Consider the following 26,453-nt stretch of genomic DNA (forward strand, 5'->3'; position numbering starts at 1 on the left):
TTTGTTTTGCTTTTGTTTGTTTCATGTTTACACCTCAGTGGGATTTTTTTTCAACGTAGGTGAATTTATATATCAACATAGTCCTTTGCCAGATTGCCTTGGTTTCTACCTCCCAAAGATGCATCTACTCTTCCCTGTAGATGTAGTTTCAGATTGCTTTTCTGACCTTGACCCAGATAGACATTCTCTGTTTGCATACCCACTTTAGCACCTGTCTCCACCACCCCTCCCATGTCACTACACTGTGTAGATACAGCTGGTGGAAATTTCTTGTTCCTGTGGACTTTGCCTTGTGTGGCCTTGAGAGCAGAGGTTTGGCAGGAATGATGTGTGTTCCTCCCACCCAGTGCCTGTCAGCTGTGAACAAGCTTACTGTTTAATTCACCAACTCCGGAACCAGCATCTTATTCTGACTCGTCACTCTCAGTCAGAAACCCATAAGTTCTGGGACTCTTGGAAGATTTCTAAGTCAATCGCCAATGAGTGAGTCCTCCATTTACAAAGTGTCATCAGAGACATTGTCCTAGGACAGATGGACCCAGAGGCTCCACTAGAACAGTCTGGTCTCCTTTTTTCCTGGAGTGTATCCTTTCTCCTGGACCACACTGAAGGGGCCAGCATGTTGGGAGAGTGAAGCTGCCTGCTAGCCTGCTTACATCATTGGTCTTGAATCCTCTTGGCCTTAGGCCCTCTCCCAAGCCTAACCCTAGCTGAACCCCTCAAGGATGCTCTCAAGGGACCGGTCTTCTGCTTTCTGGGTCAGAGAACTCCCAGGATGAGACAGGTCCAAGCTGGTATCCGCTTCTTCTGGAATTTCCCATTTCCTGGGAAAGGGTGAGCTTATGTCCCTAAAGGTTTTAATATAGGACCATGGAAATAACCTATGGAGCTGTTTAGATGTCTGGGTCTTCAGAAGTCTGGTCATCTGGGAAGGTGGGCCTCCTTTTTGCAGGTACTAATCTTTTTCCTCCCCAGAAAAGATTCTCTGGTGCATGGCTGAGGTTCTTTCCCTGACAGGAGAAATCTCCCCCAGTGACCTCCTGCCTTGTCCACGGAGCTGAGTTAGGCAACATCCTTAGCTACAAATGTGCACAGCAGCCCTCTGCTTGACTTTTATTCTGGCCTCCTAGACATATCTTCTGTTACTTGATCCCATATCTTGCTATGTATTTCTAACTGATATAGGACTCACTGTGTATCCCAGGGAAGTCTTAAATTTGTGTCGATCCTCCTGCCTCAGCCTCCTGTGTGCTGTGACTATAGGAGTACGCTGCTGTGTTCATCTCTGAACCCATCTCAAGGTTCTTCTCAGAACCTTGGATTCTTGTTCAGCTCCCAGTGGGAGACCTGGCACATGGAAGGGCTTTGGAAATATTGTCCTTCTTGTACTTAGTGGGTCTTGCCCCAACAGTGTCCCACAATTCCTTCACCCAAGCCTGTTATTCTGGCTTTGTTAATCTATCCCTTATATCAGGTGTCAGACTTTGGGTGTGAATGTTGGTGAAAGTCAGAAGCAGATGGTCAGGTCTTGCTCCCCACTGGATACACACATGTATTAGTTGGGACAGAGGCAGGTTGCGCTTGCAGAGCACTTTTCTGGCCGCCTATCTCAGCTTTGCTCTGGTAGCCACCCACCCACCCACCTACCCAGACCTCAATTTCTTAAGACAGGACTTCCTAGTGGAGTTACACCCTAAGCCATTGTCTCTCCCAGGGAAAAGAATGGTCGCCATGGCCAGAGAGGAGCTGAGTAGCCTCGAGGTCTACAGTCTATTGTCTTTCTGAACCCTAGCAAGGGAGATAGTTTAACTTAAGTTGGTTTCTCCACTCCCATCCAACACCCCACCGAGGTGAAAGACACAACAGACACGAGTTTGCTCAAGTGACGCAGTTCAATAGAATCTCTAAAACTCTAGGAATTGAACAGATAAAATACCTCTGGGCTATTTAGTTACAAAATATTTGCCATTTGGATTAGTTGCTGAGTACAGCCACCCTGCCTGTCCCCAGAGAGCTGTCACTCCATCTGGTGAGGGGTGAGCAGGGAAGGAGGTGTGCCGCTGGAAGATGGACAGCTGATGCAGAGACAGACAGATGAATGACATCAGGAACCTCTACCGGGTAACAGAGACATCCTGGCACTCTTTGGACATTGGAGTGTGTGTGTGTGTTAGGGGGGGGTCAAAGACCTAAGACCAATACATATTTGTGGGAGCAAGGTATCTTTGCAGATGAAAAGACAGACAGGCCAGCTTCTAGGAAAGGCTGCCAAGAAAGGACTACATTAGGTGGGATAGCCTAAAAAGAGGTAAGAAGGCTGGTTCCACCTCCCACTTGGTTCTGGAGTTGGGGCCAGATGGATAAATTGGAAGAGGGGCCCAGGCTCCCCAAAGTAAGGCCTTGAGAGTTGATGGACTGGAGCATCTTAGGGTGCTTGGATCTGGGAGCTCAGCTAGCACTCCACTGCTCCCTTCATTTTGAGACAACTGGAGACTCAAGAGCCTCTTTCTGGGCCTCTATGAAAACTGGAGGCCCTGCCAGGGGGAGGGGAGGAGGCTTCTCCCAGGTCTCTAGGGACTGAGAAACAGGTGAATCCCACCATTTGCAGGTTGGCTGATAAGAGGATGGGTGCCAAGGCTCTAACTTTGTCTGACCAGTAAGGTGAGCCAGTTCCTGCCTGCTCTGGGATACTGGGGGCTCAAAGTCCTGTCAGCTCAGGGCTGTCCCGTGTTGTGACCCCAAGCAGTGTAGCTTCCTGGGCAGGACTTTGCTCTGGCTAGCAGGGTGTAGGAGAGCTACTGCAGCAACCCTGAGCAAACCTCTCCCTGGAGGAAAGGTGCACAGCGCTGAGACTCTGGGTTCTCAGAGCCTGCACAGGTGGGCCAGGCCCCAAACCTCCGCGGATGCTGGAGCTCATCTGGAAAGTCGAGCTCCAGCTGAGGTGGGAGGGACAGAGGGCATTGTTAGCATGAAGCCAGATGTGAGCAGGGAGCAGGGCTTGCCATGGGAACTGGGCTATCCAGGGCTACGTCCCTCTTCATCAGCTCTTGACATCATGACCTCTACTCTAGAAACACGCTAAGACACATTCATAACTCACTCTCCTTCATACCGCATGTCCTCCGTATTACTCATAAATTCCCCTCTATTTTCAGTGATCTCGTTCATCCAATCACAATCAAAGCTCTGTGTGTTCCCCAGGCTCTACCCTTTCTGCTCCTGCCCAAATGGGCGAGGTGTCTAAGCATGACACCTATCTGCCAGCTCTTCCAGCCTGACAGAGTCTGATGATTTTCTGAAATACTGGTGCTCCCGAGGGCACAAGGCAGCCAACTCAGAAAAACACAGGCAGGGAGCCTTGGGGAGATAGTACATTGGCCAAAAGTTATAGGAATAGGCCAGAAACACCCTGGGTGACATCATAATGACCTTTGTGTGAACACACACACACACACACACACACACACACACACACATACATGCATGTGAAATGGCCCCTCTAAAAGCCTGGGTTTCTTAAGCCTCCTATCTGGTTCAGAGTACTGAATCTTGGCATGTGTAGTGGGGACCAGGAAAAGCCAATTCACTTCCGACTATGGCTGTGGTCACTGTGTGGTCACATTGCCTCTTGGGAAACTTTAAAAACAGGCTCTGAGTAGGAGGACAACTTGAGGATGGTCAGAAATAGCTGTTGGCATAGGACAAAGGAGGCTGGTCTGGATTGTGACAGGTGTCTCTGAAAACAGCATGAGCGTGACAGTCCCTGGCACCATCCCTGTTGTCTGACAGTCCCTGATGCCATCCCTGTTGTCTCTGTGACAGCCCATGACACCATCCCTGCTGTCTCTGGGGCTCTGTAGGGCCAGGGCTACCTGTGCTGACTTTGGTAGGCCCAGAAAGTGGATGAGCTTTCTCTGTTCGGCTCTGCTCTGCAGTTTCGAAGGTCCAGGAACTCTAGGCCATCCTTGCTGGAAGCCAGTGTATATTTTCCAGGGAGTGTATGCTTCAAGGCTAAAGCAACAGGGGTGACACAGTGACTCTGGAACCCCACTGCTTCACCTTGTCTGGGTTCACTAGAGACTGCTGCAGAGTCATACACCAGGAACCCCTGAGTCCAGGCCAAGTCATACCTCTGCTGGTCAGACCTGCACCCCATTTCCTTTGCTTCTGGTTCCACAAGGAAGTCATCAACCCGGTTCTCACATGTGTTTATGGATAACTGCCTGTGTACACTCAGTACTGGCCAAGTGTTTAAGGCTAGAGAACCAAGAAATGTTCTTGAAGAGTGCACTTTGCAGACGTGACCTCACAGTCCCAGGGCCATGTTGAACTGACCCAGATAGAATTGAATACCCCGCCCCCTTCTCTTTCTTGGATCTTTCCTGGATCTGGGGGAGGCAGGAGAGCAGACATGTTTAAGGGAGCCAATGTCCCTGGGGAGTTAAGAACCAGTTTCCTGACTATAGGTTTGGATAACAGATGCAGCAGACAAAGCTCCTACTACGCTTAGGCCCAACTAGGGAGCCAGAGATAGCTTCCCTTGATTCAGCTTGGCCATAGATACACCTTCTGCTGGGGTAGCCTGCCCCTGTCCTGGGGTGTGCTGCTGGCAGGTCCAGCCTTTGGCTCTTGGCCCAAGACATGGACACTAATAGACCAAGATTGCAAGCCCATCAGCCCACAGGCCCCTTGGCTTCAGTTTCCTTCAATCTACAATCTAACTAGGGGAGCATGGTAAACACAGAGGAGAAGGCCCATCTGGCCATGTGGGACCCCTAGAGTAGTGAGAAGGTGGTACATATTGGTGGTGAGGGACTCAAATCAGTTAGTGAAGGATGGTTGGGTCAAGCAAACCATCTTGCCAGGGCGTTCTCTTTCCACAACAGTGACCAGTGGCCAGGAAGGCATTACACCAAGATGTGAGGAGTGCCAAGGAGCAGCCCAGGTTCCTGAGGGAAAGCCCGTTGGAGCATCGGGACGCTAAGGGTAGAGCCTACACCAGGCTCCTGGAACCACTGGAGTAACGGCGTCGGAGCAGCATGGAGCCCGGGGGACAGAACTGATGAGGGTGGTTGTATGGGGGTGGGGGCGGGGGCAGTGGAGGCTGGTGGATGACCTTCACTGGGGAGCCTGGACCACGCAAGGGTGTGGAGCCACAGGAGTCTGAGGAGGATGAGGCATAGCAGGACAGAGCCTGGCTCAGCAGTGGCTCCATGCGGGCCAAGCAGGGTTTGTCCAGGACAATGACCTTGACAATTTGCTGGCACTGCACCAGGGTGCCTGGGGGTGTGGGTGGTGGCAGTGGCAGCGGCGGGGGCTGCTCCCTCAGGGGGCTAGGCTGTGGGTCTGGCGGCAACGGCAGCGGTGATGTTGGTGGTGATGGTGCAGGTGCTCCCCTCTCGACCCCCAACTTGGGGCTGTGCTGGGACGTTTGAAGCCTGTTGTGAATTGACACCTAGTTTAGAAACAGCCAGAGAAGCATGAAATGTTACCACTAATTCCCAGCTGCTGGGGCTGGCCACCCAAGCCTCCCAGAGCCTCCCTTCCCACCTCTCCTGCCTGGCGTCCATTGGATGCTTTTTGCCCTGACTTTGACCCGCCCCTCCCCCCCCCCCACGCTGGCCTGTCTCTCCACCCACAGGGAAATGGCTACACAAACCACTCTTGTGTGGAAGTATGGAGAATACCAACCACCACTATGGTTCTTCAGACCTCAGTCTCATCTTCTGTGAGATGATTCTGCGGGGCAAAGTCCTCCCTATATATTCTCTCTACCCACTGAGCTTGAAAAGCAGGGTCATCCTCCTTGCGTGGTTAAGGAGGAAGCCTCATCGTTACCATTAAGGTGCCTGAGCCCAGAATGCCGTGGAACCTTGGAGGGGTCCTGTGGACCTAACTACAGTCCCTGAGGCTGTAGGAGATGCTGAGGTAGTCAAGGGCAGAGTCAAGTCCCAGAGTCCTAGCTTGGTTTCTTGCATGGCTCAGGGCAGACGCTCATTGTAAGAGCGTAATGTCAGAATTGCTGCTCAGGCTATAACGACTGCAGCAGTCTTTTCTTTCCCACAGACACTAAGAGGTGCCTCTTCGGGGCATTGCCTCCGATTCTCGAGCTAACAGGCTTCCGGGTGCCAGGGAGTCTCATCCAGAGAATTGCATTAACATCAAGGTGGGTATTGGTGGTCACCTATCCTTGACTCCTGCCTGGAAATCAGAGAGCCTGGTGGCAGGCCCATGCTTTTTCAGACACTTCTAAGAAGACACGTCTACCATGCCAGCCCTAATTCCTCTCTTTAGACCCTCATTTATGCTCTGTCTCTGGTGCCGGGGCCATGTTCTTGTCTGTCCATCCATCCGTCCGTCCATCCTTCCATCCGTGCGTCCGTCTGTCTGTCTGTCTGTCTTGTCCAGGATGTTAATACTCTTCTAATAAACTCCTTACCCCACAATAGTCTGTCCCTCTTGAACCTGTGTCTGAGTCCCATTACATAGGCCTAGGAGTATGAACACATCTAGCACCCTCTTGCCAGCAGCAGAGGTAGAGGAAATGGACCCAAGGGGATGAGAATGATGTAATTCTTCATCTTCATCCTTCATCTCCCTAGCTGGTAGCTAACTGTGAGAAACCACCATCTTCTCCAAACACATGGGCCTTTAGAGGTACCTGGGACCCTTCTCTCTGGAGATGTGTTTGTCCTGAACCTGTCTGTCCTCAGGTACCACCTTGTAGGGCCAACTTCCCGGGCCCAGAGGGACATGCTGAAGCTGCAGGTGGAAGTCCTTATTCCAGGCCTGGGCCAGAACAGCTCACACTCTCTCAGAGCCCCAGAGCAGCATTTACCAGTGCTGTTTACTGTCTAAAAGTGTAATTTCAGAGACCCCCTCCTTTCCTAGACTTGTGCAGTCTCCCATAAGGCTTGCTAAGATGTCACGAAGATTCTTGAGCCCCAGCTCCAAAATCAGCCAGTTGCAAGGCTTTTTTCCCCCCTCCATCCTCTCCCTCCTCCTGGGCAGCATTGCCCAGGCCAGAAACCATCCTAGGTGAAGTGTTTGGAGTTCTTTGCTGTTGAGATATATAGCCTGCAGAGGGCATGGCCAGCATTTCTGTCCTCTCGGGGTTGTCCTAGGGAGAAGGACACGCCACCACTGCTGACACGGGGCACAGGCTAATCTCATATCTACTAGGATTCTGAATAATTCTCCAGGAGAAATGGCCAGAGACAACCTGACTGGGCTCATCCTCTTTGCTTCCCAACCTCCACCTCACAGTATCCTTGTGCCTGGTACACCAATGCTGGGCTACACAGTCCAGGGTTTCCTTCCTTCTCCCTCATCCCATCCATGTAGCCCGCAGCCTCCGCCTGTGCACAATTTCCATTTCCCTCCATTTGCAATGAGTCCCACAACAGGTCAGACCTTTAAGACTCAGTATGTGAAAAGCCTCAGAGAGAGAGAGAGAGAGAGAGAGAGAGAGAGAGAGAGAGAGAGAGAGAGAGAGAGAATGAACATGAGTAGCAGTCACAATAGCTCAGAGAAGATGGAGGAGCGCCTGGCATAGGGGCTTGGCCAAGCAATGCCAGAGGAGAGGGAGCTAGGGCTGAGCCGAGAGGCCTTGGGGTGGCCAGATTGCCCTCTGTTTAGGGAAGCAGAGGCTGGCAGGATCCCTGGAGCTAGCTGGAGGGGCGAGGCAGCCTTGCAGATAGCCGTGTGGCCCCTTTGGGCAGCTAGGAGGGAAGAGGGGCACCATATGGCTGGTCCTCCCTGGGTGGCCCCAAGAGGATGAACTGGGGGGGCTGGTGACTCGGGTTATCTGCAAGGCTGAGAATGGGCAGCTGCGGGAAGATGCGGGCGCAGGGCAGGGGATGGAATACCCACCCTGGGGGCTGTTCAGCTGCTGGGGCGGGAAGCTCCTCCGGGTAAAGGTGCCTCCTCCAGAAACACGTGGGGGGTGGGGTGCGGGGACAGAGAGAAACTGAACTCCCAGGTATCCTGTGGCTCCCCAGGGCTTGGCAGGCTGCTGGGTTAGGCATCTCCCTTACATCTAGGGGAGCCCTCCTGCTGGTGGGCACGGGAGAGGACTGTCTACGAGCAGCTGATGGTCCTCAAGGCCTGGCAGCCCAGGCGAGGGTCTATATGGGAGGCAGTGTATGCTGCCTCTAGGGGCTGCCTTGGGGCTGGCAGGAGCCAGCTGTTACTTCTAGTTCCTTTCCCTGGTGGCTTGGAGAAGGCATCCTCTCCTCCAGGGAGGAGGGTCTTTAGCTTACTCAGCTCATGCCCCAGGAAACCTTTGAGGCATCCTAACCCTGCTTGGCTTCTTTTTTTCTCCTGTGAACATCCCACCCCATGGCCAGCTTTCCAGAGACTAGTTGTTCCAGAGACTAGAATTTCCTTTTCACTGTCTCAAACCCCAGTCCTCCAGTTTCCCCAGGAGGTATCCAGACTTCCCTAGGAGTGATCATGGAGAACTTGGCTTTGGGGATGACTTTGGGAGGGAGCCCAGGCTCCCTGTATGAGGAATGGGAAGACCTAGAAAGGGACCATTGAGTCTCTGATACAGCACATTATTTGGGGAATAGCGAGCAGTGTATTGGGGGGTAGTGGGTGTGCAAAGAGCGTGAAAGGGAGGGCCACTAGTGTTTGTGGGTTCATCTCCCCGGGCTTGGCTGGGAGCTTGGCCCTGGAGGGCAGTGGGTGGGGTTGGCTGGCTGGCTGGGGAGCAGTTTGGCAGTGCTTGCGGGCTTAACTAGGCGCTGGAAGAGTGGCGTTACCCATGCTAGCAGTAACTTTTAATTGTATCTCTTGAAATTGGTAAAATGGTGAGTCGGGCTGGGGAGGCATTGATTAATACCTGAGAAGAGAAACAACAGAGACGTGAGAAGAGGGACAGGGGTCACAGGGTCACTCACCTGGATGCCACCAGGCCTCCACTTACCTCCCCCGAGCTCTCCGCCGCTTTCTCTCCTGCCATCGCCTCCCTCTTGGCTTTGAATGCAAACAGCACAGGACTCATTCTCCACCAGTCCTGCCCGGAACCCTTGGCCCTCTTCCTCCCCATCCAGCATCTCCGCCCTCTGGCAGGCATGGGTAGCAAGACTGCAGGTGCCACACACTCTCCACTGGGGAGCTGCCTGGCATAGCAGGCTGGGGGAGCCTCCCTAGGCCACTTAGGAGTCCTGTGATTTCGGGTAGGGTGCTGTACCTCTCTGGGCCTCCACAGACCAGGAGGCCTCTGGAATTCTTTCTGACATTTGTACTGGGGAGTCATTTTCTCCCAGCTGAATCCTTGCCAGCATGATCCGGGAAAGTGGCTTCGAGTGGGCCCTGATTTGTAGGCACCATATAAACCATAGGTCCCTTGAAAGAGGGGCTGTCACTCGCTGGGGTCACTGTGACTTAGTGGCATTGTGGAGTTTTGAGGATCTAAAGTCCCACGGCACATCCACCATGGTGCTTGCCATCCATAGAGTGGCTAATGGCCTGTAATTAGGTCTACATTTCGCCACCGGATATGCACCAGGGACCCTGTGGACTCCCAGGAATGGCTTGATGACCCTGCCTTGCTGAGGTCTTCTGAACCTGAGCTCCTTGAGTTTCTCACTCCTCATGTCCAGGACGACAATTTTCAGCTCTCTGCTTCCTGAAGTGCAGAGGAAACTGCACAGTCAAGGATGCCATGAGCAAGTCCCTGGAGATAACATCAGATCTGACAGGGGTTCGCAGCTCCCACAGAGAAGCTGGAGAATGAGCAATCTCAGCTGAGAACTGATGGTATGATCCTGGCAGCCCTGAAAGTGAGCGGTGACCCCTACCCCGAGCCCTTAGCACGTAAAGGGGGCTATTGGTTTCAGTGGGTGGCATTTAGTTATGGTGACATAAGATGTATATAGACGACATCTCAGAGAGAGGCTTTTCACAGCACAGAGAGCCCGGAGCCTTGCTGGGAAAAGGAATGCCATCTCTTGGCTGGTGTAACCAGTGCCTGGGATGCTGTCTATCCTTACTCTGGCATTGAGGCCAGCTGAAGAGGTATGGAGGGCTTGGGACGGTAGGAGTCTGCTGTGTTCTTAGCTCAAGCAGCTGTCCTGTGCCTGTGGATGCTCAGAGTGCTCGAGCTATAAGCTCTGAGTGTGGGATGCAAGACAGAATGGATAGGCTAATGCATGAGCTATGCATGGGGTTTCGGAATATCTCCTGTTTCTCTTCTAATTTCTCCATATTTGGAGGTTAGGTGGAGGGGGTGCAGAGCCAACCCCCCATGCTCTCTACCAGTGGGTAAAGCAAATGAGGTAGCTGGCAGAAAGGATAGAGTCAGGCAGGGCTAATCAGGCTTCAAGAGCTGAGCAACATGAGTCCTAAATCCTAAGCTCTCTCTGACTCCACTTGGCTAGAGAGGAAATTTAATCTGAAGAAACCACTTAAATAGAGTTTGAGGCTCATCAGGATTGGACTGAAGCCAGGCTCTTGGGCTTGACTCCAGGGGCAAGTAGTGACACTTCATATACAGTCCAGCACTTTGGGACAGTTTGCAAAGTGGATATGTTTCTCTGTCACCTTTTCCCACACCGAGCTAAAGACTAAAGGACTCAAGTCTGGAACTTTTCCATGGAAAGAAATAGCTGGAGGAACAGTGTGGCCCCACCCAAAGCCCCCAGAGCCAGGTGCAGAACTGTGGTAACCTCTGCATGGGCTAAGTAAGGGCGGAGCCCAGTCTCACCTGTGGGTGATCCTTGCTTCGACTGTGGCTCCCCCTGGGCTCCAGCAGACCTTACAGAGAGCGTCTTTGTTCCCTGCTGCCTCTCCAGTTCCCCTAAGGAAGGAAAAAACATGAACAGGGGCTTGCAGCACTCACAGCTCGAGCTGTCGTGGGCAAGGGGTTGTGGGAAGAGCAGGAGGAGCTGGGAGGAGAGTGCCCTCCACTCTGACAGTGGGTTGGGCCAGAACACTGAGAACCACTTAAACCTCTCTGGCAGCTTTATCTGTGAGTGATGATGATGGTCAGCTTGGCTTGACTATCAGAGGGGCCATGAGAGACTGGTGTGGGACAGGAGGTGGACTGCTGGGATTGGCTCCCCGACTGAAGGTTCTTAGGTAGGTTCCTTAGCCTCCTTGTTCCTCGCTTGAGGAGACAGATGGGCTCACTGCCAATGTCATCAGGAAGCTCTCTTGAGGCGAAACACATAGAACGAGTCCTTACTTAGGCAAGTGTTCCGTGCTTTAGTATTAGGACAGTGTGTAGACAATGCAGCATAGTCCCTAGACCCAGTTGGTAACAAGTAGTCCGTCCACACGCATGCACGCACGCATGCACGTAGTGGGATTGTCGCCCCCACCCCACAGCCGCTGAGCTTCCTGCAGGACATTGTTTTCAGTGCTTCCCCAAGGGGTAGATTCCATAATCTGTGTGGCTGGGACACATGTCCCAGCTGGCCCTCCACTGGAGCCTCTCTGCACCAGTAACCAAACCGTTTATTCTCCCGGTAGGGAAAGGCTAGTTGCCATCCATGTCGGTTTGACAGGTATTATTAAAGTGTCCTCTCAGCTTCTTGGTGCTATGGGACACGATTCAAGTTTCCTTTATTAAAACTATCCACTTGGGTTCCATTTGCTGTTTCTCTGTCTGTTTCGCATCCAGGGACACTGAGCAGTAAGTGTCCACACCAGCAGTTTGCCCGTGTTGCTGGAACCACACCATTCCCCCCAAAGTGTGCCGTCTTACTCAGCTCTGTGCTAGTTGCTTGCTCATTCTCGGAGGGCCCTCCTAGCTTTGAGGGGATTAGTGCCATAATTACCCATGAGCCCATTACCCAGGGGGCCTGAGTGTGATGCTCACTATCACTCACTGTGAGAACTTGGACTCCCCTTTAAGCTCTGCTGGCCTCGGTTTCCTTGCTTGTACTAGGAAGGGAACAATATGGACACATGGGAAATTGCAGGAATTAAATAATGGGTCCTGTCGCCCGCAGATACTAAAATGGCGGCTCCCGTGGCTCCCATTTGCCTCTTTACTGGCTCGTTTTCTCTCTTGCTTTCCTCCATGGCTAGCCCTCTTCTGTCATCTGCTGTCAACCCACTTTTTCTTCATCTGAAGACCAAAGGCCAGCCCTCTAATGTGTTCCGTCGGGCTTCCTTGTCCCCCATTCAGCTACAGAGGCTGTGTTCTCCCTGCCCCTGCTGTGATGGATTCTGACTGGATCTGCCCTTCTGCTGCTGTGAGAATGGACTGGACATCTGAGCTGCTCCCCGGGCTAGAAGAAAAGAACCTCTCTAACTAGAGCTGAGGCTGGGTGGGCAGTGGCTCCCTCAGTAGAACCAAGGCTGGGTGGGCAGTGACTCCCGAAGCAGTTTGGAGCCATGTGTGACCTTCTGACCAGGAGAAAAGTAAATCTATTTCAAGACACACCTTTAAGAATGTTCAAGAATGAAGAGCCAAGCTAGGTCCTGTATGTAACTAGTCCAACCCTTGAAAACAGTTTGTTTGTGACACCCCCGAGTCACACAAGAAAAGCAATGTCATACAAAACCAGCACGTACTCAGCATGCCCTCTGTCCCTCCCAAGTAGCAACTCCACCCTGCTGGGTTTCATTTTAGCCTAGTTTTGAGTGTTTTTTTTTTTTAAAAGGAGGTTATACATGGCTGGGTGGTGGTGGCACACGCCTTTAATCCCAGCACTTGGGAGGCAAAGGCAGGTGGATTTCTGAGTTTGAGGCTGGTCTACAGAGTGAGTTCTAGGATAGTTAGGGCTACACAGAGAAACCCTGTCTCAAAAAACCAAAAAAAAAAAAAAAAAAAAAAAAAAAAAAAAAAAAAAAAAAAAAGGAGGTTATACATGGAACCTCTAATTCAGTCTCATAGCAGAAAGACCATGGACTAAGTGTCATACTCAACTGGAGATGCTATCTCTGCCTGTGTGCTAGCACTGGTTACTGTCTCTGAGCCTCATCCATCCAAGGGGACAAAACAGCTCCCTTGTAGGCTACTGTGAGTATAAGCAGGATGTATCTGAAGCATCTCACCCCTGGAACTGGCTCTGCTCTGCCTGGATCTGCTCCCTTGGCTCTCCTGGCCAACATAGCTGTGTTCTAGGTGAGAAAAGCCCTTGTGCATCCCATGTGACTGGCAGATGTGCATACACATGTACGTACTCTGGGAGGTGGGGGGTGACTTCAATTGTAAAGCAACCCCACATTGGGACTGGGTTTCAGTGGACCTGGGAGTACAGGGAAAGGAAGTGGGGCTCATGTTGGGGCAGTGCAGGCATGACAGTTCCCAGGAAGCAACGGTAGGTGTGTATGCTGGCTGCCTCTGCCTTTGAGGACCCCATCTTTCTGCTTGGGGGCCGGGGCCCATCCTTACATTCTATCCGAATCTGTTCCAGCTCCGTCACCTCAGCGATGGACTCCTTCAGGTCTTCCACGAACTTTTGCATCTCATCGGAGCCCAGGGCACAGAAGTGCAGCACCTGCTTCTTCTCGGAGCCCGAGAGCGGGGTTGCCAGAGTGATGCCGTGGGAATAATCTGGAACCCAGTGACACCCCACCAGTGAGCTCCCTACAGCAGGGAGGCTCAGGCCGCTGGGTGCAGGGAAGGCTGGTGTTTTGGGGGGGCTCCCATCCCTCCAGGCCCCGGGGACTCACACTCGTTCTCGAAGAGTTGAAAGCGCATGCCTAGCAGGCCGACCGCCTTGCAGAAGGTGTAGGTGAAGGAGCTCTTCTTCTTTGGACACAGCTTGAGAATCTGCCCAGGGGAGGGACAGAAACAGGTGGGTGGGCTCCCGGAAATATGTGTGCGCATAGACAGGCAACAACACCCAGAGGCACGGTGAACATTGTCAATAGACACAGATGTACACCTGCTCACATCAGAACAGCTCCCCCGCACCCCCCGGAGGGGCGGAGCGTACAAATGGGCCTTCACTGATTAAAACCCACCGGAACCCATTACTTCTACATTAGAAGCCCTGGCCTGTAAGTCCTCTCAGATCTAGCCTCTGCTCCAGCTTGGCTTTATGCTGGCCTCCCCGTGTCCTCCATTTGTAGCTTGAGGCAGACTAGCTTAGTCCTACGTCAGCCATTCTCTTCCTGCAACTCTCCCTGAAGCTTTTTGCACGGCCAGATTCCGCTCATTATTTAAGTTAACCCAGGCGCTCCTTAGAGAGGCTTCCTTTCAAAATCCCATGGAAACCCACAAACTGAAGCAAGTCCCCAGGCTCCTCTGCAACCCTGTCACCCTGTCTCACCCCCCACTTTATAGATTTCATAGCACCCTCCCATCTGATATGGCTTCATTTGCTCCCTCTCTCTTTCCTTTTCTTTTTTAATTTTTGTTTCTGCCTGAAATGAAAGATCATCTAACCAGTTACCAGTTGCCCCATATATAAACTTATATTTTATTTAGTACCTCTTATGCACTGGGCACAGAGGATGCAGAGAGAGAGATGTGACAAGAGCCCTGCCCTCGAGGGGCTCACATGATGGGGAGGAAGATGGCTAAGAACAAACCCCTCTCGACCCACCCAGCAGAAGCAAAGCAAGGCAAAGCACAAATGAGGTAATTTCAGAAACTTGGACGTGTTTTGATGAAAGTACGATAAAATTAGAAATTGAAAGTGCCAGGGCAGACTGCCTTGCTTGGGCAAGAGGCCACCCAGGAAGGCCACATTTAATTAAAGACCTGCTTGAAGATCGGGAGGTAACCACACCCAGAGAAGCTTTTGAAGGGAAACGAAGGAACAATCAGAAGAGAGGTCTGGCCAGTGGGAGGCAGCTCCTGGGGCCCGGTGTTAGAGCAATCCAGGAGTGTGCAGAAAATGAGCTCAGAGACCTCTGGGGTTGGGGGAGGCTGGGGCAAAGATGGGGCTTCTTATCCCACTGGAGCCTGGCAGAGGGTAGGCCCCGATGTGCATTCTAGAAAGGTACCGCTGCTGTGTGGAAGTGATGGGAGACAGGAGGGGCTGAGAGGAGCATTCTAACATCCTGCATAATACAGACCATTTGTACTCTATACTGTAAAAAGAGGAGTCAGTGTATATATATATATATATATATATATATATATATATATATATACACACACACACACACACAATGTGTGTGTGTGTGTGTGTGTGTGTGTGTGTGTGTGTAGGTATGTATGTATATATGCTGTCCACACACACTGTCAATGATTTGCTTATTCTGAATTAAGCCCCTCCCACTAGACCCAGTGCTCCTGCAGGAATAAAGGGCTACTTAATACGAACAGTATTGAGAACAGTATTGAGTATCACTAACTGGCATCACTAACTAGACTCAGGGCTTCAATAAGTGCCTGAGCCCAAACTTCCACTGTACGATGGAAGAGGGCAAGGGTGGGAACTAGGAGGAGCATAGATGTCACAAATCCTCCAGATGACTGCCTGACTGAGGGGCAAAACAGCTCTGGAATGACTCACTGCCTGTGTCCCCTGCCCCAGGATAACCTGCTGGGAGGGGATGACAGGGAAGACAGGCTTTTAAGATGTTAATCCACTGCCTTCTCAGATTGTTCAATCTCTGAGTAAGGTTCAGCTTCCACCTCTTTGTATTGGCTCTGTGAGTGACAAGCACCAGGGTGCTCTGGGATTCTGGCTACAGAAGGAGGACCTGAGAGTGTCGCTGGACCAGACTGGAAGGGTGGGGAGAGTAAGAGGTGTGGAGGATGCAGAGGGATAGATGTGACAACTCTGGAGCTCATTCACCAGGGATAGATGTGACAACTCTGGAGCTCATTCACCCCTGCCTGATTCTTGACACTGGCACAAAGTCCCTGCACCATGGGGAGGATTACTGATTTACTGATGGGGCACTTGTTCTCAGAGAGAAATACACCACACATACACATGCTATCTAGCCTTTCCCTGGGCACAGGGACAGTGGCCTTCTGATGAACTCCAAAGGCAGGACTGTGGCACCAATGCTGTATGCCTCACCCCAGGCTTTTGGTATCACAGAGAGGCGGGTTGTCTAGGGTCTCAGTCATTTTCACATTGCCTTGTCTCTGTGCCTCAAATTCATGGTGTATCATGTAGGAACCGGCACACCCACACCTGCGGTCTTGGTCCACTCTGCCCAGTGCCTCCCTGCTTAATCCTGCCCTGCCCAGTCCCAGTAGGCAGGAGTTCAGGACAGCATCAGCTCCAGTTCCCCCTTTCCCTGGCCCATACTGCTCACCACCAGCAGATCATTGAAGAGGAACACTTCTCTCTGGTGTGCAGCTTGCTTCTGGAGCTTGTTCACATCGGTCACCTCGAAGAGCCGGCTACAGCAGACCAGGCGGCGGTGTGGCATGGACAGAGCCTGGAACCCAGATAGCGCTGTACAGTGAAGGCCCAGAGACCCCAGGACCCTCCTCCCAGACAAGGGCACCATTTTCCAGAAGAAGAGATGGAGGTCCAGGGAGTGGGCATGGGCTCTGCTCCTATGGGAAGGGCAACACTTGACCCTCTCAAACTCTCATCTGGGGGCCTCTATTCCCTTCGGAATGCCTCTAAGGCAGCATACTCAGGAGAAAGGATTCACTAGGCCTGTGTAACGAGATTGAGGGATGAAGGAGAGAAATTAAAATAAGCCTTCAGAGTGTTCAAAATCTACCACCAGCCTTTCCCCCTCTACGACTACGCATGAGTGAAATCCTTACCCATCTCTTCACTGCACACTCTAATGCAAATGTGCAAGGGAGAGGGGATTATAAGGACCCTGGGATCTACTCCAGTCACTAAAATATCAACTGGCTTGCAGAGCAGACAAGTGCTGAGCCCTCGGCTTTAGAAGCTCTGCAGTGATATTCTTCCTGCACAGAGGAGGGAGTTCGCAGGCGGAACTCAAAGGCATCCTCCAGTGGGAGGGTCATGAAGCCTCCCTGACTTGCCTGTACTCAGGGTAAGGTGCCAGTAACATAGAGAGCTACAGAGGATGCCAGCTTAAAACTCACTGCACAAGAGACCATGTTTCCTGGGCCCAGGTTGCCACAACCTATAGTCTACGTAGTTCATTTTCTGCCTGTCTGCTCATCTGGACCATCCAGGCATGCCTACTATCCACTGCCTCTGATAAAGGGTATCCTAAACTTTCCTGACCGGCCATCCATATGCTTCAACCTAAGATCACTGGCCAGTCCTTTCTGACTTCTCACCCTAGTGACAATGGCGGAGGGGGCAAAAGGGATGGAGAAATTACGCAAAGGGGGAAAGGACACGTAGTGCTAGGCACATGGCACAAGCTCAATCAATGGCTAACAGAGAGGTGAGGAAGCGACTGGGGGAGGTTTCAGGAAGAAAGACAGGACAGGAAGTGGGAGATGGCTGGCTGGATAGCTCGCCACAGAAGAGGAGGTCTAGAGTTCCTGGAATGTTGCTCTCCCTCTGTGGACACTTACCGTCTTCATGCCCACGATAGACTTCTCCACCTTGGTGACGTATGTGACATGGTCCTCATTGGACTTGAGCTCCTTCTGCTGGATCCTCTCATAGATGCCAACCACCAGCTCTCTGGGGATGTCTGCGCCGTCATCCACACCTACCAACGTGGAGGGGTCAGAGCTTCAGACAAGAGGGACAAGATTTCCCTCCACATTGAAGTACGAGGAAGTACGTTGTAATGCTTTGATTGATTTTTGCCTCTGACCTTTACCAACTGGCTCCACCCTCCCACCATAGGAAAGATGTTTTAGTGGTGGAAACACAGGAGCCAAATTGAAAAAACACCGATCTAAGGAAGACAGAAAGCTGTAGCCATGATACTCTGAAGCACCTGCTGCGGGCTGTGTTTACTCAAGTGTTCCTATCCCGAACTGGTTTTAGTGGTGGTGGGTGAGGAAAGTGGGTTAAAAAAAAACAAAACAAAACAAAACAAAACAAAAACCCAACTCTACATAATAGAAACTTTAAACAATGCTTAAAATAAAAATTTATTAAGTGAAAATCCCCAAACCTTACACTGTGTAAGTCTATTTCTATACCCTGGGGAAAGAGAAGGCTCCTGGATGACACATGATAGTGGTAAGCTCAGACAAGTGTCTCAGGTGAGATGGGGTGAGAGAGGAGGTTCTGGGATGATAGAAAATGGTCAGTTTGTAGACACGGGTGTGACCACATGGTATCCGTGAATATAAACTGTTGTATTTATACATCTTATGTAGTCTGTGTTTATAACAAGGGATGGGAAGAAAGAAACAGCATGTCATTTACTGATGTGGAAGGAACACTAAACACATAGCCAGCAGGCTGGGGATATGGCTCAGCAGAAGGGGGCTTGTCTAGCGTTCAGAAGTCCCTGGCTTCTATCCTAGCATTGAAAAATAAATCAATAAAAAACTGAAAACTATTGAAAGTGAGGCTTGAGGGAAGGGCAGGTGACAGGGCAGGCTCTTCTTTTTTGTAATAAGCCTTATAGAATTACTTTACTTTATTAAATACATACATGCATAACTTTGCTTTTTTTTTGTTGTTGTTGTTGCTTGTTTCAATTTTTGGAGACAAGGTATTTATATTATAGTCCAGGCTAGCCTTGAACTCACTCTGTAGCTCAGGCTGGCCTCTTTATCCTCCCGTGTGCTGAGGATCACAGGTGCACAGCACCATACCCAGCACTTTGAATTTTTGTAACGCACACAGCACTCAGTGTTGCATGCGTCATACACGGATAGGTTTGACCTAGTGCCTGTAAGAGGTGCATGGCATCAATTAGAAAGGTTTCTCTGCTGGATGCAATTGAGCAACAGCAAGGCCGAATTCAAGAAACTCAGAACCCGGAAGCTCTACTCCCAGTTCCTTCTCTCCTATGTCACGAGGTGAGAAGGGCTGGTCCCACTCAGATACCAGACTAGTACCAATGACCCTGAGGTCACCCAGTGGGAATGGTCCTCCGTACACAAAAGGCAGAAGGTATTGCTATGGGGCCCTGTTGCTCTGACTAGGGCTTTCCCAGCCTGCTAGGGATTACCAGGTCCTCAGGGGCAAATAACATCTACAGTTAGGGCTCATATTCACAAAAGCAACAGGAACAGGACTGGGCTGCTCTGTGCAGGACCCTCATCCCACCTACGCAGTCCAGCCTCCTCACCTCGTAGGTTCCGGATAAAGTCTTCCAGCATCATCTTCCGGTCGGGCTTGATGTTAGGGCTGTACATGTCGGTGTTGAGAAGGATGATGGCAAAGGCCAGGATGAAGATGGTGTCTGGGTTGTGGAACTGTTGCACCACCTCGGGATTGCACATGCAGTAGCGCTGGCTGGTGGGGGAGGCGGGGTAGGATCATGAGTTCCCCTGTCACAGCTCTTGAAGGATTTTGGGATCAGGATAGCCACTGGCTGTCCACCCTCCAATACCCCCCCCCCCCCCGCCAACACACACATGTGCTTAGTAAGCTAGATCGTCTGTAGGTAAGCAAGAAGCATCCACTGGGAGGGTCCCGTGTGGCTTCCATCGTGGAGGTCTCACTAAAGGATTCTATTCCCTTGTTCCAGTCAGTCCACCTTCCCGCTTATACCAGAAGGGCTTCACCGAGCGGTATCTCGGTGCCCAGAATCATGGAAGCTTTTCTTCACTACTTCTGTTTCCCATGAATCAGGGCTGCTTGCAGGATGGAGAGAGGAGCTGGGAAAGGGCTCTCACCTGAAAGCTTCTATGAGTCGCTCCACCTTCTGGGCTTCTCCCTGCACGCGGATGTGCGCTTGAAACTTTCTCAGGGCTTCATCCAGCTCCATGTTGGAAAAGTCCATCTCATCTACCACACAGCTGAGGGCAAGCAGAAGGGGGTTGTGAGTGACGTTAATCCCTGTCAACTCCTCTGGAGCTGGGGGGGTGAGGTGGGGACACCCTGGAGGGGTGAGGGGACCTGGCTTGTCTCTTGCCAGGAGGGAATGGCTTAGAGCCTTGCTTACCCCTCTGGGGTCTCCTCCGAATAACCCAGGAGGACATCTTTCTTCTGCTACCTCTCATCTCATGCAGCAGCCCTAGGAGGCAAGCTGTTGGCTGCCATATCTGTCCCACAGCCAAATACCTGAGGCCCAGAGTGATGAGCTCTCACACCACCAAGGGTTGGGAAAGCTGAGCTCAGACCTCTCTGCTCTGGATCCAGGTTCTCCCTGAGCCCCAGATGATCTCTGGTCTAAAAAACACTTGTAACTGGAATGAGCCAAGCATGGTGGCTCATACTTATGGCTCTAGCTACTTAGAATATTGTGGCAGAAGGGTCCCTTGTGTATCATAATGATTCTACCTCAAAAAAATGGGTGGAGATAAATGTTATATATCATATATCCGATTAAGATGGATGGAGAGTCCCTTTTTCCCCACCACTCTGAGTGGGTGAGTCTTTCCTGGACCCCCTTAGTGGTGGTTTGAATATGCTTGACCCAGGGAGTGGGCCACTATTTGAAAGTGGGGCCTTGTTGGAGTGGGTGTGGCCTTGTTTGAGGAAATGTGTCCCTGTGGGTGTGGGCTTTGAGACCCTCCTTCTGGCTGCCTGATGAAGACAGTCTCCTCCTCTTTGGATTTGGAGCAAGATGTAGAACTCTCAGCTCCTCCTACACCATGCCTGCCTGGACACTGCCATGTTCCCACCTTGATGATAATAGACTGAACCTCTGAACCTGTAAGCCAGCCCCAATTAAATGTTGTCCTTATAAGAGTTGCCTTGGTCATGGTGTCTCTTCACAGTAATGCAAACTTTAACTAAGACACCCTTTTCTTAGGCTGTATGGAAAGGACAATGCCTGTAGAGTGTTCTCCCCATTCAACCAACCCCTATCCTTCTGCCTCAGTTTCTTTTTGGGTGTTCTATTCCCAGGGTCTTGTGTGAGGTGGCAGGAATCTGGGTGTTGCAGATATTGCATATTGCAGACATGATACTTTCAACATTAGACCTTCCTGCCAAGAGAAGCTTATCACAATATGGCTGCCACATGCCCACAGGCTCCCAGAGCTGACATCTGTCGTCTCTGTCACAACCCCATCCTAGTTATCTTCCAATTGGCTCCTTCACAGTCTGCCCCCTTGTTGCCCGCTCTGTTCTCTTGGCAGACACATCACAGAACAATGTGGGCATAAGTCACCTTGTCCTTCAAGGCTGCTCCCAGCTGTGAGCCAAGCATGTATCTCAGGACCCAGCATGCCCAACAAGGACTTATCAGACATCTGTATAGTGGCCAGCTGAGGTGTAGACAGGCTCGGAGCAGGACCCACCTCTTCCATGATCTTAGAAGACCTAAAGTTCCGCAACTCTTTTGCCATTTGTCAGGACAAAACAAAGTACGATGCTATAAAGCAGTGAACTGGGCATGAAGGTGTGTGGACTCTGCTACCCCACTGTTGAAGCAGGGAGAGGTCAGGCCCAGAGACTGCAAAGAAGCAGGGGGACGGGAGGGAGCAGGACCCTTCCTCTTTCCTCTCCCTGCCCTGGGTAAATCCATAGTCACCCTTAGTTGAGCTTGCTGGGCTCTTCTCAGGCTGGGCTCCTCTCAGGCTTGTCTCAAGCTTGTCAGGGTGGGTTAGTGGATGGGACAGGAAGGACATGGAGGCAAGAGGCTTGCCAAGCCCGAAAACCAGCCTGTGCTGGAGAAGGCCGCCTGGATGGCAGAGCCTCCGAGTCTGCCCAGGTAGAGACCACTCCGCTTTCTCAGGGGAAATCTGAGGGTTTGCTTCTGTCCTGAACTTTTCCTTAGTTTGGTGGGAGCTGCAAGTGAGCGTCATGGGGTCACGGGGTCAGTGGGTGCCCATAGCTCAGCCCAGGCAGGAGCCAGGCATCGAGCCATATGGTGTTGCTATCCTGGAGAAGAAAACAGCTCTAGCAGGGGACACAGAGGTAGAGAAGAGACAGAGCTAATGTGATGTGGACACAGAACCCAAGCCAGAGCCAGCCATGGGAGGAGACAGAGCCTTTGTAGTATGAGTCCTGTAGACAGAGCCACAGAGAAGGGGGCCAGGGAAGGCCAAGAGAGAACCGAATAGAGACAAAGAAGCAAAGGGTGATTGGAGAAAAGCAGGGAGAATAAGAGGAAAATGGACAACAGAAGAAAGGAATAGACTGAGGAGGGAGGAGAGGAATAGACAGAAGTCAGGTAGAGGGGCTGGCAAGATGGCTCAGAGGGTAAGAGCACTGACTGCTCTTCCGAAGGTCCTGAGTTCGGATCCCAGCAACCACATGGTGGCTCACAACCACCCGTAATGAGATCTGACGCCCTCTTCTGGTGCGTCTGAAGACAGCTACAATGTATTACGCCGGAGCGAGTGGGGCCGGAGCAAGCAGAGGTCCTGAGTTCAATGCCCAGCAGCTACATGATGGCTCATGGCCATATGTACAGCTACAGTGTACTCATACACATAAAATAAATAAATAAATCTTAAAAAAAGAAGTCAGGTAGAGATGATGTTGGGCCAGGAGGACTTCATGTATTGGGTGAGGGGGCCTGAGCATGCAGGAACAGAGAGGGTGAACCTATTGTACCCTCTTACTGCAGAGCTGTGGACCCTTGTAAGGACAAGGAAGGTCTGTGGGTTCAGCTGGGCCAACACTGACTAGAGGTCCTGGCTCATCCAAGCCCCAGGCTGGCCCTCAGCCATAATGGGCTGATATCTGGTGGCTTCCCAGGCCTGGCCCATTGGTCCATCTATCCTCCTCTTCCCTCCCTCTGCTGTGGGATCCTGAACACTCTCTTCCCTTTCTGCCTCTTCAGAAGCCCCTCTCCCTCTTCCTCTGCCCCCAGAGCTCTGGGCCAGGTTTGTCTTCTAGATAATGGAAGTAGTTGCTGGAAGCAGGGCTCTAGGGGGGAGACAGGGAAGAAGTGGCAGCTGAGGGGACGGGATCTGCCCAGCCAAGCACAATGGCCTAGTTTCCAGTCCTCTATTTAGGTGGCATGCAGCCTGCTAGCTCACCTGTTCACTAGCTCAGGTGCTATGACCAAGGATTCCAGTAATGAGCCGAGGTCATCAAAGGTCTAAACTGTCCTTGTTCAGGAGAAGCAACCAGGTGAAACACAGCTCCCATCCCAAGACAGGGGTGGGAGGACTGCCGTGGAGCCAGAATGCCTTTAATGCAGAATCTTCTAGGCTGTTCTGAATGGCCTGAGTTGTGATGGAGAGGGTACTAGTTAAAGTGCAGCTCTCTGGACCCTGCCCAGATCCAGTGAGTTAGAACATTTGGAGGCTGGCCTGGGAATCTGCATTTTTTTTTTTTACCAGCTCTCTGAGTGATGCTTAAAATGGGGGAAGCCAGGGTCTGAGCTGAAGCAGAGCAGGAGGAAGCTCAGCCTACTGGGAGCTTTTGAAACGTGAATCTTGCCACCCCCAAGCCCCAGGGACCAGTCTGTCATCCTCCAGTGCTATCAAGATTACTGTGTGGGGGCCATATGGGGCAGAGGGCTAGGATTACAGACAGATGCAGCATCACCCATCCTCAACCTGCCTCCCTGTGATGCACCTTGAGACATCAGTGATTTTTTTTTTAAGTGTATGAGCATTTTGCCTGCATGTATGTATGTGCAACATATGTATACAGTTCCATAAGAGGCCAGAAGAGGGCGTCAGATTGCCCTGGAGCTGGAGTTACAGGTATTTATGAGCTGACATACGGGTGCATGGAACTGAACCCAGGTCCCCCTGCAAGAGCATCAAGTGCTCTTAACTACAGCATCAGTGTTTGATAGTAGGGGTACTCTTGGAACTCTTACAGCCTAGGGAGAAATCCTAATATTTTTCTGGCTATGAAGCCCCAGTGAGAAGGGGGAAAGAGTGGGCTGAGCCATGGGAAAGCCTTCGGTCCTCCACAATGCAATTCACTTCTCACATAGCTATGGGTTAGCCATGTTGAACTGGTAGGACCTGCCCCACCCTCATCTCAACTCTGGTATTCCCCTGAGCAGGACACAGAAGCAGGGTGAGATTGCAGTCCACCATGATATCACAGTAAGAGACCACCCAAAGAACCAGAGATGCTCCCAACAGCAGCAGACGAGGGCGTGGCGCTCTGGCTGACCTGGAATTCATCTCCCTGTGATGAGCAGTGTCATTCTGCCTGCGATCCAAGGAGCCATTCTATGCTTTCCCTGTGGGGTCCGTGTCCTCCTGGGGAAGGGGACTGGAAGGCTGACTGTGCTGTCTGCTTCAGTAGACACTCATCTTCAAGACTGTCACCCATAACCCTAACAGCATGGGTTCCTTCAGTGTAGATTTTGGCTGGCACCTCCTCACCATTTACTTTCCCCATGTTCCTTCTCCATATACTTCGATTTTGTAGCGTCTGCCAGTGCTTAAAACACCCCTTCCCATCTTGGAATCTCTAGAGGAAACAGACGGTTGATCAGTTTGCCAAGTCCTACTGCTGCTGGGACCCAGGGCAGGTCACCTCGCATCCCTAGTGTCCCGACAGTCTTCTTGGCTCTTCTCATCTCCTAATTTTACACAATGCACCTCTTAGGCCACCTAGAGGCTTGCCCTGTGCTGTGAGAACTAGGAGAGCAGGCTTCCCTGCGGTTCTGGGAGGCTCCTTCCTGCAGGGCTTCCTCGCGTGTGTCAGCCGGGAGGCTCTCTCTGGAGCCTTGCTTACTGAAGGTTATGTTAGGGCTTGTTATGTATTGAGTATGAGCCGTTTCCCACAATCCCATGTGTTTGAGTGCCTGGGTCCCACCTGGTGGTCCTGCTTTGGAGGCTATGGAATTTTTGGAGCTTGGGACCTAGCTGGCAGAAAGAAGCCCCTGGCAACCCACTTCTGGTTACATCTCCATTTCCTGATCCCCAAGACATTAGGAGCTGTTGTCTCACACTTGTGCTACTGTGGGGGTGGGGTGGGGGCTGCCCCAGCCATCATGGCTTCCCAACTTTGATGAACTAAAGTAAATGTCTCCCTGAAGTTACTTCTATCAAGTATTTTATTAAGTGATAAGAAAAGTGACTAATGTCTCCAAAGGAACGTACCAAGCCCATCCTCTAGATTTTATGAGATATAAACTATTACTTGCAAGTTTTGTAACACTTTCATAGAAGAGACTGGCCGTGTAGGGGACCTGCACAGACTCTGGCCCTGTAGGGGACCTGCACAGACTCTGGGCACACCTCCTGGGCAAGCCTGGCCACCTTCTGCATCTCTCTAGTGTTCCCTGCTTCTCAGTGATTGGTGCTAACTGGTTCTCCCCAAAGGATTCTATCTCCCCTGGATCCACAGTGGAGGCCCGGGAGCTGCCTTGGAGGACATTTGGACACATTCATACTGGCAGTAACCATGGATATGCGAGGAGACTCTTGATTGTCAGAAGTTGTCAGGGAGGTTGCATGGTTGGCTTCCTCCTCAGAGCCCTCCTATCACATATCCCACGGGAGAGTTCGCACTCCTGGCTTCTTATTTCCCCCCTTTCTAGGCCTTCCCAGTGCTCCGGGCATGCCTCGATGGTTGTCTTCTTTCAACACATGCACTTAATGGCTCCTAAGTACAAGGCTGGGCTAAGAACCTGGGGAGAATGGCTAACAATTCAAACAGCCTCTGTTCTGAGGTGAGGCGCTGGATAGTTTTAGGTCAACTTGACATGGGCTAGAGTCATTTGGAGGGAGGGAACCTCAATTGAGGAAATTCTCCCACCAGGTTGGAAGACAAGTCTGTGGACAAGTCTGTCATGCAGTTTCTTGATTGATGGTTGATGTGGGAGGTCCCAGCTCACTGTGGGTGGATGCCTTCCATGGGCTGGTGCTATAAGAAAGCAGGCTGAGTAAACCACGAGGAGCAATCCAGTAAGCAGCACTCTTTGGCCTTGGCATTGGCTCCCGCCTCCAGGTTCCCTCTTCATTTGAGTTCCTGCCCTGACTTTTCACAGTGATGGACTGTAAATTGGAACTGTAAGCCAAAATAAACCTTTTCCTCCACAGATTTTTTTTTGGGGGGTGGGGTGGGGTATAGTGTTGATCACAGCAATAGAAACCCTGACAATGACAGGGATCCATGCTTTAGAAGCTGGGTCAAAACCATTTCTTTGTAGCTAAGTGTAGTGGCAAACACCTATAACCTCAGGACTTGGGGGGCTGGGTAGGAGGATCACATGATCAAGGGCAGCTTGGACTCCCCTCTTTTGTCCTTTAAAATTCTTCATACCTATTACAGGTTCTATATAGAGAAAGGATGAGTTCCACACAAAGACAAAGAAGACACAATTTGAATTGCTTTGGCTGTAAAGAACTCTTAGGGGACACGCAATCCCAGTTGAGATCTGAAAGATGAGTTGTGTTGTTGAGGTGATGTAGTTAGGCTGACGAGGTTGAGGAGGCTGAGGGGACCAAAGGAGCTGAGGAGGCTGATGAGGCTGAGGAGGCCAAAGAGGCTGAGGAGGCTGAGGGGGCTGAGGGAGCTGAAGAGGCTGAGGAGGCCGAAGAGGCTGAGGAGGCTGAGGGGGCTGAGGAGGCTGAGGAGGCCGAAGAGGCTGAGGAGGCTGAGGGGGCTGAGGAGTCTGAGGGGGTTGAA

General features: G+C 51.5%; 1 protein-coding gene across 5 annotated transcripts in view; it reads right to left on the minus strand.

Moving 5' to 3' along the window:
• Positions 1 to 1,873: 1,873 nt before the first annotated feature.
• Iqsec3 (IQ motif and Sec7 domain ArfGEF 3) overlaps positions 1,874 to 26,453 on the minus strand; it is a 98,290-nt gene continuing 73,710 nt past the window's right edge. The window contains exons 6-15 of one of the 5 annotated variants that reach the window (XR_004122290.1): positions 19,625 to 19,747; positions 19,075 to 19,241; positions 17,390 to 17,529; positions 16,186 to 16,311; positions 13,633 to 13,732; positions 13,352 to 13,513; positions 10,712 to 10,804; positions 8,930 to 8,979; positions 7,873 to 8,845; positions 5,340 to 5,438 (exon numbers count right to left, since the gene is read on the minus strand). Coding sequence is in view for 3 of the 5 variants with exons in the window: in XM_031383287.1 (XP_031239147.1) it covers positions 4,994 to 5,455; positions 8,930 to 8,979; positions 10,712 to 10,804; positions 13,352 to 13,513; positions 13,633 to 13,732; positions 16,186 to 16,311; positions 17,390 to 17,529; positions 19,075 to 19,241; positions 19,625 to 19,747 (1,423 nt within the window). In the remaining 2 variants the exon portion in view is untranslated. Of the gene's footprint in view, positions 5,456 to 7,872; positions 8,846 to 8,929; positions 8,980 to 10,711; positions 10,805 to 13,351; positions 13,514 to 13,632; positions 13,733 to 16,185; positions 16,312 to 17,389; positions 17,530 to 19,074; positions 19,242 to 19,624; positions 19,748 to 26,453 lie in introns of all 5 variants that reach the window. The other 4 variants (XR_004122289.1, XM_031383287.1, XM_031383289.1 and 1 more) reach the window with 4 other exon arrangements.

The sequence above is a fragment of the Mastomys coucha genome, unplaced genomic scaffold (genome assembly GCF_008632895.1).
Source record: "Mastomys coucha isolate ucsf_1 unplaced genomic scaffold, UCSF_Mcou_1 pScaffold20, whole genome shotgun sequence".
Classification (NCBI taxonomy): Eukaryota; Metazoa; Chordata; class Mammalia; order Rodentia; family Muridae; genus Mastomys; species Mastomys coucha.